This window comes from Emydura macquarii, unplaced genomic scaffold (assembly GCF_026122565.2).
Source record: "Emydura macquarii macquarii isolate MOO-44397 ecotype Brisbane River unplaced genomic scaffold, CSIRO-AGI_Emac_v2 contig_1041, whole genome shotgun sequence".
NCBI lineage: Eukaryota > Metazoa > Chordata > Testudines > Chelidae > Emydura > Emydura macquarii.
The window spans coordinates 457,944-473,026 of record NW_027131178.1 but is presented as its reverse complement, the minus strand read 5'-3'; the positions used below and the strand labels follow the sequence as shown (position 1 = coordinate 473,026).

At 41.9% G+C, this 15,083-nt stretch overlaps 1 protein-coding gene across 1 annotated transcript in view; it reads right to left on the bottom strand.

The window, feature by feature from the left end:
- Positions 1 to 10,467, bottom strand: part of TFAP2D (transcription factor AP-2 delta) — a 49,332-nt gene extending 38,865 nt beyond the window's left edge. Inside the window, exons 1-3 of the mRNA XM_067544976.1 lie at positions 10,429 to 10,467; positions 9,133 to 9,630; positions 5,941 to 6,001 (exon numbers count right to left, since the gene is read on the bottom strand). Coding sequence (XP_067401077.1) covers positions 5,941 to 6,001; positions 9,133 to 9,630; positions 10,429 to 10,467 — 598 coding nt within the window. The remainder of the gene's footprint in view (positions 1 to 5,940; positions 6,002 to 9,132; positions 9,631 to 10,428) is intronic.
- Between the last annotated feature and the right edge of the window lie 4,616 nt (positions 10,468 to 15,083).

Here is a 15,083-nt window from a genome sequence, read left to right as displayed (position 1 = left end):
TAAGATACTCCTCTGTTAAGGTTGTGTTGCTTGTATTGTGCGCGGCTGTGTGTTGGCCGCTGTGTGTGTTCTGTCCGTGTGTGCGCAGGTCTGCTTGCGGTGGTGTTCTGGTGTGTGGTGTTCTGTGTGCATTGTGGTTGGATCCCTCTCCGAGTCTATGCCATGGACTTTCTGTTTGTGTTGCTTGATGGGTGCTCCTTGGTGTGTGTTGTTTGCTGGGGGGGGGGGAGGAGTGTGTGGGTCAAACTACCTCCTGTTTCATCCGTTCACAGACAGGCCAGGCTGAAGCTGTTGTCTCGCGTTATGAAGCACAAAAGCCCCCAACTTTGAAATGGAGCAGAAGGTGAAATGGAGCAGAAGGTGAAGCAAATAGCAGAAGGTCAGCACCGAACTGGCTGCCCTGCCCACCAGCAACTTCCTAACCGCCCCGTACTCCACCCACTGCCCCGTACTCCACACAGCCGAAAAGCAGCCCCATTTCCAGGCAGATCGGAGGGAAACTGGATCTTTGGTGCCTTTCCAAAGTTTCGCAGGAAGTCTGCTGGAAACCCTGCCCAGTGGCGGCATTTGCTTTGACACAACGAGGGAAGATTATTTTGCAGGCAGACACAATCGACTCCCTCCCAACCGAACCCGCGGTGTGCACAGGTCCCGGGCAAAGAAAAGCAAGCTGCAGGGTGGTTTATCCGACAACTGTTAAACACAAACGCCTAACGCTACGAGGATCCCAGGCCCTTCCTTCTAGCCTCATACAGCTGAACTCCTCAACCAATTCGTGTTGTTGTCGTTACTCGATTTGAGATTATCTCTGCTGGAACCGCGAAACCTATTCATTAACCAAGTGATTAGGGTTTAATGCAATTCAAATTGGGCCCCTGAAAAGAGACAGCAGTGTTAATTACAGTGCATTAGGACTGGGGATACAATTATACATATTACAGGATTATCAAGACTATTGTAAGGTTCTTCTTCAACAGATAAGAGCTGGAGGGAGAAAAGAGGTGGGGCAGGAAAACAACAAAAGAAGGGAAATACGATTCACTGAAAGATGAAATTGCCTTCCTTTATGCGCTCTATTAGCCCACAACATAGAGTGCTCCTAGAGATCCATAATATCTTATCCTTTGTCCTTAATCAGAGGAAGAAAATAAGCTTTAGTGTAAAATTTCACAACATCATCGTAGGACAATACAATGTCCATTGTTATTAAAGACTGAATTTTCCTCTTTCTCTTTCCTACACATATTTTATTTTGGATAGAGAATAGGACTTTTTAGTACTGGAGAAATTTAGGAATAAGTATATCCTATATTGGGAGGATAGATAGATAGATAGATAGATAGATAGATAGATACACAGACAGACAGACAGACAGATAGATAGATACACAGACAGATAGACAGACAGACAGATAGATAGACAGACAGATAGATAGATAGATTAGATAGGAAATGTATGTATCTTGACATAGAGAATAATTACCAAGCAAGCAAGCACAATAAATTTCCTCTTAACTTTCCGGCCAAACCTATGTTTACAATTTAAATTAAATGAAAGCAATAAAATATACTACCATTCCTGTATTTCTCCAGTGTTCAGTAACACTATTGCATAGATTAGAGAGAGAGTATATTACATCCATGATAGAGAAAATTACATCTAGAAAATATGGTTCCCATCTCTTTCTAGTCTACCTCTTCTTCCACGTATTCCGCGAGTTATTATACAGGGGGACATTATTGGGGAACAAAATAAAGTCCCCAAGTAAAGAGGGTTTTGTGTCAACATTCCCCCGAGGAGTCCCCTGCTTATTCCCCCGACCAGGCCCCTGTTTAAACTCTCACCCTTAATGAGTGAGGCATTAGGCTGCAGTTGCGTCGTTAAGTGCCTCGAATTAAAATTGAAGATCAGAGAACATGATCAAGCTCCAGCGAGTCCCTTTCAAATCGGAGGCAGCGCCATAAGTAAATACATAAAAGGCAGGAGAGGGAAGGGGAAGCTTCTTCCCCATGATTTTATTGGCAGACTTTTGGGTGACTGATGCTTGAGCTTTTAAGACTGTTTTTTAATCAAATAAGATCTGACAGTGTTCCTAGTTAGGCATTAATGCCTCCGCATCCGCGTGTCAGTCACCTCTAAGCGATTTGACAAACTCAAGATCTCTGCGAACGTGCGGAGTTCAGATCATATTAATTCCCCAAAAATGTTTTGATTCAAAGTAGTTTGTATTTTACGTTGCCAAGGGCAATCGAAAAAGAGCTCTTGCCGATAGCCTGGCCCCTCTCTCTTCATGGCCCAGAGGCGATAACAGTATTTAAGATTCTTGAAATTAGCCTGGGGCAGGAACGATGGATGATCACAAAGCGAAAGGAGCGCTTTTTTTTGGAGTTTGCCATCTCGGTTTCATAAAACGGCTGAGGCCAAATGTCACCGTGTTGTCTTTTTAAGCCAAATATTTGGAGGGGAGGACACCCAAGCTGTGTGTACTTCATGTGCAGGGGGCTGGGAGTGGGGTGGCGAGCAAACTACCCCCCCCACACACACACACACCCCCAATCAAACGGGAAGCAGATTCTTGTGCTTTAAAATAGCAACTTAATGGGTCTATAATAACACAAGCCCGAGACAATCACTGGGGCAGTAGAAGAGGGGAGGGGTGCGGGTCTGGGTTTTGTTGTTGTTTTGTTGTCCTGATTAAAAACCACAGCCGACTCCTGCAACTAGAAACTTCATTTCTTCCAGTGATTTCTTTTGAAACCGGCGATCTGAATATTCAACTTTAAGGCGAAGCTCCACTCTGTATGTACAACATTAATATGATCTCTGCAGAATTTGGTACTCAGAAATATTAACATATCAAAGCAGCTGCCCGAGGCGAGAGAAGCTATCGATACACGAGCAGTAGGGAGAGTAAAGATTATTGGTTCTGATGGTTAGAGTAGAAGAGCTCCGGGCTATATCCTGCACACCATTAAATGGAAGTGATAGCACGGGGATCTCTGCATCAGAACTGGCGGCAAATATTTTATCTAGCTAGTCATTATCTCGCCACCACCTAAGTCCTGCAAAAGTCTTTCACTTTCCGAACCGCATTAAAGGAAAACACAAAAGCATTGCACTAAACTGTATCGCAACCAGCCAGGACGCCTGATGTTCGGAGCTGGGTACAGACAAGGGGTTGGTTTGTTGGTGTTGTTCTTGCTTTATTTGTATTTATTATCATTATTATTCAGGTGGAGACAGAAAACCGGATTGCCTTTTAGATTTCCCCACCCTCTTTTCTTCCCCCCCGGTAGAACAATAGAATAACATTTTTCTTCTAGGGGAAATCACACTTTCTTTTTCTTTCTTTCTTTCTTTCTTTCTTTCTTTCTTTCTTTCTTTCTTTTTCTGTTCTCGAGTCAAAAAACACAGTCAACCATGTTTTTTTTTTTTTTAAATATGTATGTCTTAACGAGAAAAAAAAATCTGACATGAGACGTTTAGAATATTAGGGAAGCCCAGAGTTAATATATTCTTACTGATGTATTACTAGAAAAGAAGCCTGATTTATGTATATGTGATACCGTATAGCGCTTAGGCGCACGGTGTTTTGATTATTACTAACACCTATCGCTTTTTTTGAAGTCGGACAAAATATTTATGTATTTTTAATATACATTTGAAACTTATAGACTCGTCTTTGAGATCTACCCCTGACTTCACCAAGAGATAGATAACTCTTGTGCAGCTGCAGATCAGTGGAGGAAAAACCTAACATTTCCATGCTGGATTTCCTTTACTATCAATCTTTAATTCCTTGAGAAACTTGATCGCTTTAAAAAAAAAAAAAAAGAGCGAGTCTTGACTACAATCAAACACATAGGTAATTGGAAGCTCCTTACCAGGAGGTGGAGAAATTGAATAAACTGGATATGAACAGAACTGAGATTTGAATCCTCTTTCACACGGGAGATTAGAGTCCAGTTAAGTAGTAGAGACATAAACCCCAGTTTATGGGGATTCGTTCCCTCCCCGCCTCTCGTTGATAAGGAATCACGCTTCCTAGAGATCATATTTTGGTTCAGAAACGAAAACACTTTCTAAGATATAGTTTGAAATTTGTTTGGAAATAGTTTGGAATTAATTAATTCCAAGGAGGAAGAACCAAGGGGAAACAGGCACACACTCACACCCTGTTTTATGGACAGATAGGAATTGCTAACCCACATCCATGCGCCTCTGGCCATATACAAACATTCCCTGCAACGCCCTTTCATTTCAACTTTCTTCAATACTATTGCAGCTAGAACCGTAGGAGGAATGGGTTACCCTCAACTTCCCTTTCTGTTTAACCCCCCCTCCACCCGCCCCCTTTGTGTCTGACTTCTGTATCGTTCGGGGGGGTTGTTTTCTTTTGCTGCTCTGGGTCGTTCCTTTGTGAAATCAGAATTAAAACTGACTTTGCCTCGGAGTCGTTTGGCGGGGACTACATTTTAAAGGAGGGGAAATGTGTAATACAGAGAGGACAGACTCAAAAGGCAACCTCAGGTGCTAGCGAAAGAAGGGCGAGCGGCACCAGCGCAGAGAAAGATTGCCATTACTGGAGCTGTTCTTTCAGCACCAGTGTCACCAGCCTTGTTAATCACCGCCGTACCTTCCATGCTATCCTTCAGATTGCTTCAAATAGCAGCCTCTGACCTGGCTCTCGGTTCTTTCAGCTACCACATTTAAACTAGCAGGCACAGGCCTGTTTCTGTGTTCGGGTTTCATTGCTTGAACTGTGTGCTGGCCCCACAAGATTTTTAACCAAATCGAACTTGCTTAAAAGGTAAACGGATCCTCCCCCACCCCTTTCATTTTGGGCTGATTCTCCCCTCCCACAGTCACTGGGTCACTATTTAGAACTGGGAATTCCAGTAGGTGCCTCGGATTTTAAAACCAGTCGAAAAAAAATCGGAATGGCTCACTATCGGTGTAGGATCGCAATCTATGTTTAACGCTAGAGATTATTAGTTTAATGCGATTTCAATAGCAATTCGTTTTTATTTAAATTTATCGTTTGTCCCGGGATCTGAATAGCAAAAGCGTTTCTATTCTACTTCAACAACACTGCACCCAGTCGTAGATTGAATTAGAACGGACTTTATCAAAGAGGAAACTGAATAATTAAGGGGAAAATATTTTCCAAGACGCAGGGTGGGTCTTGGACAAATCCCTTCTATTTGTTCTATTCTGAATGCATGGATTTATGACAGGCATTACATTGGGATGCAGTATGTCTCTATATTGGTGTTGTATATGTGGGCCTCTAGACAATACAGCCTACGTTGGCTTCGCGTAATCAAAACAGATATATTTCACAAATATGCATAAGCCAGGTACTCAGTAAAGAGAACAGAATCTTCCTGCTAACATGGACACCAGATATTTCCAGTAGCAGATGGAATCAAGAACGTCTTTACCAGGCAGGTAACTACTTCCTCAGAAATGAATTTCTCAACCACTTTGTCACATGGAGTTATTTATTGCACTAACATTTCCAGAACTCTCGCCCTTTTCCATAGGAGATCAGACTGCAAACGTAACAAACAGGCGCTAGCAAGCCCAGTTGTTTCTAAAGCAAAACGAGAAATCTACCTGAGAAAGGGGAGGGGAGGGGGAATAATGAAACGAACAAATAAACAGAAACCTCGGTTCCCCTTTAATTTGGGATAGGTCTGATGGAATGGGATATTTGTAAATTACTGGTGCACCATACAGACATCAGGACATTACTGTTAGTTATATTGTGCTTCTCTTTCCATACAAGTCATCACTAGTTTTTCAATATACCTGTAATATGCTACGCACCCACAGATAAAAGAGAGAGAGAGAGAGAGAGAGAGAGAGAGAGAGAGAGAGAGAGTATTTTTTTTTAAAGATGTACATTATAGGAAAATATTTTTTTAACCTGCTTACCTCTCCTTATCACCCCACCTTGACTGTTCAGTACCAGTCCACACTGGGCCTCCACCGACCCCTTAAATAATGAAAAATAAACAGAATCAGACACCAAGAGATATCAAAACTCTTTAGATAAAGCAGTGTTTGTTTTAATATGGAGCTCGGTCAGTAACAACAGTAAAATAATATTTCAGCAACGCGTTTCTAAGATGGGATTCAAATTGCCTGACAACTCCATACAAAATCTCAGTATAATCCCTGAATCTTTCACCATCCGAGGAGAGGTATTTTTTACAGAATAATTGTCAGGTTCATTGTTGTTTAGATGTAATTTGTGCTAGATAGCTAGCTAGCTAGATTCTCTCTCTGCAGTGTATGTGTGTGTGAATAGTGTATACACAAAAAAATGCCCCAAAATATCTATTTATCTAAACAAAATCTAAGCAACAATGCAGCTGACAATAATTCTGTGATATATGTATCTATACACAAACATATGTGTGAGTGTACACACACACACGCCGTGTGTACATAACATCGCCCCACATGTACGGTGTTCAAGAGAATGCGTGTGTGTGTTTTGGCACATATACGATGAGTTCTGTGTTTCTACACATTTTTTTCTTATACTTACTCTAACTCTTACTCTTTTATGTTTAGATCCTAGTCCTGTTTTATACATATTTTTGGTAGGAATCATGAAAGGTTTCACCGTCTTTTAAACTGGGGGAAAAAAACACACACTAAATCTTTGCCCAGTGGAAATGTGGTAAAGACGCATTTTCCTTTACAAACAAACGAGCTATTTGACATGAAAGAGTCCTTTAAGGGTGTTAACCTACTCAACAGCCCGTGAACAGTTAAGTAAATGCGGAGGGAGTCGGTGCATAATAAAAACCCGACTTTACAAAACAACCTTTACAGACCTGGCTCTCTGCCCTGTTTGCACCATATTGGCGCTGGCCTGTAAGACCCTCCTTTTCAAGACTCTTTTTTATTTTAAGTGTTCTGCCTTAACGTGATTATGAAATCAATATGAAAAAAACCTTGGCGACTGAGCATAAATTAAAGCGGTGATGGGAAAAGGTGTGACAGTTTCCTTTGTTGTCCATGGAAAATCTTTTTAGGGGACTGAAAGATGCCACTCCAGCCCCAAGATTGTTTGCATCTGTTAGGCTGACTTCAACCACCCTCTAAACTATTGGGCTTGCACTTAAAATTCTGGGCAGGGAAAAGTATATTTACATTTGTTGCATTTGAAATGAGGCATATGCTGATGAACGTTTTAAAAAGAAAGATGAAGGAGAAGGGGAGACTGGTTAGACCACAATTTTGGTTTATAGTACTCCGGGTAACTCTATTTCAGTTTACCAGCAAAACACCTCCCCACCTCACCTCCTAAACGCGAGGTGAAATTAACAAACCCCAAAGCGTTTTTTGAAGCAATTAAATACATATAATCAGTTTCTCCCCGTAAGTCTTTTCTATACCTCAATATGTTTCCCTTTTCTCTACGGAAAGAGAGGAGGTAAGAAATAAATGAAAGGAGACTGCCAAGATGTAAGGAGGGTTTTTTTTTTAAATGCATTTTGATCAAAGGATGAACATATTTGCCCTATCTTTTGAAAGCCGTTTATTTATATTTTTTAATAAAAATGAATCTGGATCGGCCACTTTCACCAACCTGGGTTATTACTATGATTATTATTTGTCAGGGAAACATGTTTGGTCGGATGACATTGCATCAATGACCAGTTGAATGGCACTAAGTCGACAATTGGATAAACTATGGTGCTCTTTTGCACAGGATTTAGGCATTGTCCACCGCCTTGCAAACGTTCCTAATCCCCTCTTTTGAAAGATACAAGGCTTTGTGCCCGGCAAAAGAAAAAAATTTGTACAGATACAAAAAAATCAGCAACAGACGTGGTTATAAAAAGAAGTAAATAGGTTTTAGTTGGGCTAAGCAGTGAATGGCGGGGGGGGGGGGGGGGGGGGGGGGTCAGAAGGGAGGTGGACATAAGGGGATCCTTATGGAAAATGTAAAAAAATATATATATATCCGGAGCATATACAATTATTTAGTGAATTAAAATGTAGACAGTCAAGGTTTATAGAGTCATTCCTCCTCACGGATCGAACAGATAATATTCTTTTGTTGGTACAATATTTTTTCCCCTAAATAATCCCTTGCTCCGAGGTAAATAGAGAGGAAAAGCTTTCTACTGGGGCTCTTCTTAGTTCTCCAAACTTCTGGGTTTTTAGAGCAGCTGGGGGAAAGGACAACATAGCAGGTTATGTGGGAACGGAAGCAAGAATTGAAGGGAAGTAAGTACAGTACATACGGCCAAAACGTCTCACCCTGGCTACCTCTGAAGTGAACATGGCTCCTTAGTCTGTTTTAAGGCAAAGTATTTTTATTCGACTTTTAAAAACGTTATGTATTGATATAATTGACAGTTTGAAGATACATTTTAACTTGGGACAGAGAGACGGCTGGAGATGAATTTCTAAATTGATGTTAACGGATTCCCAATTGTCTATAAACTAGATTATTATCTGCATAGGTAGAGAGATATGGTGAGCAGACAGATTGTCAGGAGATAGATAGATAGATCTGCATCCATATCTATATATCTCAAGACCTTCATTATTTTACTGTTAACCATTTATTTTATCATTCAGTTTTGCTTTAATATTTCATCTATTGCAAGCAAAACTCCAGGATATCTACAGGACAACACGAGAGATTTTGGGTTTTGTTTTTTTTTAATGTCTCAGAGCAGAGCGATTCTTTTCTGGAGCGTTTCTCCTTCCTCTTTCCGCGGTCTACTTGGATTTTGATATGTTTCCTCGTGTTATTTAAATGTGCCCTTTTGCCACAAAGTCAGGAAAGGGAGAAAAGTGGTTCTAGAAGGGTTATTTTGTAGCCCTTTCGGGAGCCGTTGGTTTGGAGGGGATGCACACACAGAGAGAGCGAGGGAGATCTCCCGAGTAGCTGACCAACCTGCACCTGTTTCAACTCAGACACAACCTAAAATGTTAATCCAGGTGTAAGGTCATTGGTCCGGCAAGAGTGCGACATGCTTTGGGACCCTGGCCCTGGTTCTTACGGGTCCTCCCTATGTATGTGAGCGGTGTGAGAGCGACCCTAAAGCAAAGAGGCCGTGAGGGTGCATCATCGAAAGTATATTGCATGCTCTTTACCTGCAGATCGTCGGCTCCCGAGGTTGCAAGCCCGAGGCTTGGTCCTGGCAGGAGTCTTTGATCGGGATGCATCCCGTATTGGGACCCATGGCTCATAAGAGACAGGTCGTGGCGCCGGTAAGCATCTAAACACCCCAGCTCTCTCCTCTGCTCGTCCAAGCAAGAGGATTTGAGCGCGCGGGCGTTGTGCAGGTTAATAAAATCGGTGGGTTCCCCATGGTGGATCTGCTGGTAGTACTGCTGAGAGTGGTGGAGGGAATTCAAGGAGTAAGCGTCAGGGTTGACTGCCGGGTGGCTGTGTTGGAACTCGTAGTGGAAGGACTGGTGATGAAGTGGTGTGTACTGGTGATTAGTGGAGAAATACGGAGAAGCAAACTCGGTGCCAGTGGTGGAGTAAGTTAGAGGCGAAGAGGAGGAATAGGCGACAGTTGAGTTGGCCACAGACTCCAGACATCCAAGCTGCATCAGACGATAGCTGTTTGATCCGTCATGACGTATCTGAAAGGAAGAAGGGAAAAGGAGACCCAAAAACTGGAGGTTTGTCATTTAAAACCCTGTGCGCGACTCTTCCGAGCACCTTCTCCTGCATAGCTTCCCCCCATTGAAAGGCGCCTAGCTTACAGACTCCAAGGAAGCTCCCCCAGCACCGGGGGCTGGTGTCAAGCAGGTCTGTTAAATAAAATAAAATAAACATCCAAACCTGCCTGATTACAGTCGAGCAAAATGAATCCACCTTGGTGAAATACAGAAAGGAGAGAAAAAAAAATACTGAACACAGCTGTGCTATCTGGGAGTGAAACAAAAAGTCATCAAACAGAAGGGCTTTAACTCCACGGGAACACCCAGAAGGGGAAAATCTCGCCATCGTGTTATATAGCATTACATATCTATCTGTAGAGCTGCCGCCTTCTTATGTTTGGAACCCTGATTTCTAACGAATCCCATCGCATTTCCCCCCTCAAATGTTCCTAGAGGAAGGCGATGCTCCGTCGGTGCCACATCTTCCCATTTCTGGCGATTTGATTATTTCCCCCAACTTCATTATATGATTAGGGGTATTATTCTGTTTTCGTGATGGCAACTGTTTTAACGCAGTAATGAGTCGCTCTTGCTGGTGACAGATGTCATAACGAATTTTCCCCCTATACTTCTTTAAATTATCTCTGAAGCCAGATTATAATTAAATGTAACGGTCCAATATGGATTTAAAAAAAAAAATGGAAACAACCATAGAGGCACACACGCTCACACCCATGCACACACACACACACACGCGCGCACACACACACAAAATACCTCTGCATCGTGGACTAGTCCTGGGAAGGTAGTTGACATTTTTGGTTCTCCGAAAAAAAGGCTCAGGATAAAATGTCCTCTACAAAAATAAAATAAAATAAAAAGGATCTAAAAAAAATCCAAACTCCTTGTATTCCCACCCAATGTTTGAATCTGTATGTAAGAGAGAATTTGCAATGTATCTGCATAGATCAGATCGCTTCCTTTTCCATGCACCCCCTTAAAAACCTGTAGGAACAAAATTTCCCCTCTGCACAAAAGCAGCTCCCTGGATCAGATTTTGTACTTGCTGGATATTTCTTTGGCTGATGTCGTAGGTCCCTTGGTAATATAGAAGTTTTGAAAATTAAGCATCAGCACTGAGAACTGGGGAGGACAATAGACAGAGGAGCTTCATCCCAGGAGACAAGGAATAAATATTGTATCTTCGCCTAATAAGGAACTGTAGGTTCTTTCAACATTTTTATACAGTTTTTCCTCCACTCTTTAGAATGCTTTTTTCTTACACAGGCTAATATGGGAGCTAATCTGAACGAAGGGGGCATTTTGAACACATTTGATCGGGAGGCTATAGATCTAATACATATAGTAATCTATATTAATTAAATCGTCATTGTACATAGGTAAGTGTTCCTTCCTGTTGGTTCTCCTGCTTTTAAATATTGACCAAAAGAAAAGATTGCACATTTTGTGTGTGTGTCTTTAGCTGTATTTTCCAAATGAAAACAATGCTGTTGGACTTGATTTTTTTCCTTACATTTACATCGAATTTAAGTCCACCCCACACCCACACCCCAATCTTTTCTTTTTACAAAGGCTACCTATCAGACAACCTTAGTGTTTTAAAAAACAGCTTTTCAAACAAATAACTAGGCTGAGATCATAAAATATCCTTGCAGTGAATTTATATATATATATAATACAAGGAAAAAAGAAGGGAATGTGTGAGAGGAAGGACCTTTTCCCTCCTTTTCCCATTTAAATATATTTTTCTTTTTTCAAAGAAGTGCTGATACATTTTAGTCGTGGAAAATTAATTGAGGTTGCATAGCACTGTATTGCACATAGGAGGGTTTTATTTATGTATATACTTATTTATTGACATCAGTCGTAGGAGTTTTCATTCTGGGATGGGTCTGAAACACACTTGACAGAGGAGAAGAAGAAGAAGAAGAAGCAGAAACGTTCTAGTTAGAACGGGGAGTATCAAAATATAAACGAACGTTCTAAATCGAACATCACAGTGGCAAGTTGCAAATGTTCTGAGAAAGGTTCTTGGCCAAATGGCGTTTCCTGTCGATGTGTCTCTGCTGATGGCTAGTTTCCACAAATTACAAGACTGAAGTTAGAAGAGGGTGTAACTCTCTTTTAATTGCCATTTAATTTGGTTTGCTTTTAAGTGTTTAAGCTGCGAAGGTGTCTTAATAATAAGCCGCAGGCAAACAGGCATGTGGCTTTTTTTTTTTTTTTTTCTTCTTCTTCTTTTTAAGGTCCAGGTTTTGGGGAGGGTTTACTGGTATCTGTTCATGCAGGCTAACAGGACCTGTCATTCAGCCCTCTTTTCTTTATACAAATGGACAAAGGCACACGACTAGAATTGAAATGCATTGTCTGAAATGGAAAAGTGCGATTACCCAGGCGTGCACAGAGGTCAGCAGCAAACACTTTCTAGCACTCCATTTTATTAGCGGGCTCATCTTGGCAGAGCTCTCTCTCTCTCTCTCTCTAATGAAGAAAGAGAAGGAGGAAGATAACCGGGCGCAAGGAAATTTTATTAACTTTTTCCTTTTAAGTGGGAATAGCGAGAGTGGTTATTCTACCGTAATTACTGAAATATCAACGATTCCTTTTCTTTCTCCATGTTATCCCAGGAATTATTCCAAACGCTAGCAATAGCTGGACTTCTCACGTGTAGGGTGGAGAAGATGATGAAATAATGTGGAGTATATAAACAAGCTAAACTCCTTTAAACTATTGGCCCGATCCCAAATAATGAAATATATGCGTGTACAGTAAACACACAAACAATCGGACATGTACCTAAAAAAGTTGAGATCTTGAATAAACACTTCTGCCATATAGTCATGGCTTTGCTTCTCTTTCCTTCCGTCTTGGAGGAATGTGGATTGCCAACCAACCTAGGAAGCAAGAAAACAGAAACCGATCTCTCGACACTCTTTACACGTAAAGATCGTCTCCAAACGATTGTTTATAAACACAGTCACGCCGAAGGATCCTGTTTTGTCATATACGTTTGTTTATTGTTCAGCATAAATGATATTAAAAGGGTGGAACCAAGAACAACTACAACAAATAAAAAGGCAAAAAGAAAGCGCCGTAGAGTAGGCTGTGCATGGGGATGGGGCCGTTGGGTTATGAAAAGAGTGGATGGGAGTCAATTTTCTTACACGATTATACAGTGTTTTCTCTCCTGTTCTCGTATGCATGTAAATCCATTCCTTAGATCAATGCTTTTAATGAGCTATTTCTCCCCAGAACACAGCCTTCTATTTATTTATTTGGAAAACTTCCATATGGGGGTGGGGGGAGTTATTTTATTTCGAGTTCTGTTAGTCTCATTGGCCGTAGTTACTTTCTGCACCCGAAATAGGACGTAGCTGTTACGTTTTGGGAACGCACACATAATTGAGTTGAGGGGGACGCAGGTTCACGAAACAAGGACTGATTCCTTCGGTACTCGCTTAACAAAGGGAGTGACTCCTCCCTTCCCCCCACCACACGCAAAAACGCACCGTCTTCAACGAACCGAAGTGGGAACCGAACTTCGCCCGCGTGGGGAGGTTTGATCAATTAACCAAACAACAACAAAAATGTTGCGGTCTCTGGAGGAAAAGTTTCAGAACTCAACGTGCCATATGTACGTACCGGTCAGCTCCATCTGTTACTTTTGGTGACGTCCCCTAGGCTTTTCTAAGGAACATCATATAGACAGTTTGTTTTTAGCCTTCCCCCAAACCCAATTAAAAGGCTGAGTCAAGCTGCAGATCACTTATTAATTACCCCAAAAGAAATTCTTTCAGGGAAGTTAATTGGTGTCTTTCTGCTTTCCTATCATCGCCATAAGCTAATGGCTACAACGGACGTTAGCGTGAGGCTTAATTGAATTAACTGGGTAAATTATTTAATAGAGCATGCTCTCCCATTGACAATCGGGCAGAGGTTTCTTCTTTCAGGAGACCCGAGCCTCACGGTTGGTTTAGAGATGGTGAATTTCGGAGGGAACTCTGGGCGAGACAGCCTGGACTTCTGGAAAAAAAAAAGTGCTCCTTGTCTGTGCTCATCTTAATTCATCTGGTGGCACACTGAACTGTAGAAAGCTGGTGCTGCCGTAACAGAAAGCTGGGTGTGGATGTCTGGCAGTTGTACCATAACAAGTCCCCAGAACTGGCGAGCAGAATGACTTGGCGGTTGACCTAAAAATGTTCCCAGGTATTTAGAGACGAGCCCGGAGTTAAATGTTCCTTTCCCTTCCCCAAATAATTAGAGCCCCTGGTTCCTCTGGTAACAAGGCAGTCTGACTGCACAAAAGAGTCAAGCAGGAGTGTTTATTCTGGTGCCTAATCCGGAGCTTGCTTTTCCAGTCCTGACTGGAGCAAACCTTCCAGTCACTTTAATGGGAGTTTTGCCCGAGTCAAGACTTGCAGGTCCTAGGACCAATTATCTTTTCAAAGGGAGTTTGAATGAACAATGTGATGAAATACTCAGCAGCAGGGATTCACTTTAAGATCTTTTGTGAGGGTTGTAGCTACACGCCTACATAAGACCTGCCTTTATCCTTCATTGGCCAACAAAGGCTGTTTACGGAGTGCATGTTTGCTTTTCCCCGTGGCTTTTTATGCAGTTCTAAAGTGTTAAGGGTGTGAGCCTCGAGGACCCTCCTCTTGCATTAGTTTCCCTTCGAATAAGATTTAGCCTCATAACCCCTTGTTTTCGGGAGCCCGATTGCTTGAGATCCTTTGTCTCATCAGCCGCCAGGCTTTTGACTCCTTTTGAGACTTCGAGACTTTTGACTCCTTACAGAGTGAAAGCTGGACGCAGAAGGGTAAATCCAGACTCTGAGCTCCCACCTCCAGGTCGTTCCCCGGCAAAAAGTTCCATTCATTAGACTTCTTGGAGAAGGGACTTCAGGTCCAGGATTGGTCCCAGTTCCTGCATGCATATGGCTTATCAAAAGGTGTTAAAAGCTCCTTCAAGCCATCCAATTGGAAGTGATCAGTATCAGAAGGTTAGATGATGCTATGTCCCATTACAGCTCTTTTGGCATAAATTCTGAAAACACTACCACAGGTAAAACGCTGCAGGATTTGTACACTATCTATCTGTCTGTCTGTCTGTCTGTCTATCTATCTATCTATCGTGCTGATGATGGATAAACCAAGTAAATATGCTGAAAACTTAAGGTGCGGCTTGACAAAGCCCTGGCTGGGATGATTTAGTTGGAGTTAGTCCTGTTTTGAGCAGGGGGTTGGACTAGATGACCTCCTGAGGTCCCTTCCAACCCTCATCTTCTATGCTTCTAAAATCATATAACACTTAGTGCCTTTTGAATATTGGATTTTTTCCCTATTAAAGATCATTGTTTTAAGACCTTAATTCATATGACATCGTTGTTTTTTCCCCCCTCTTCTTACTCT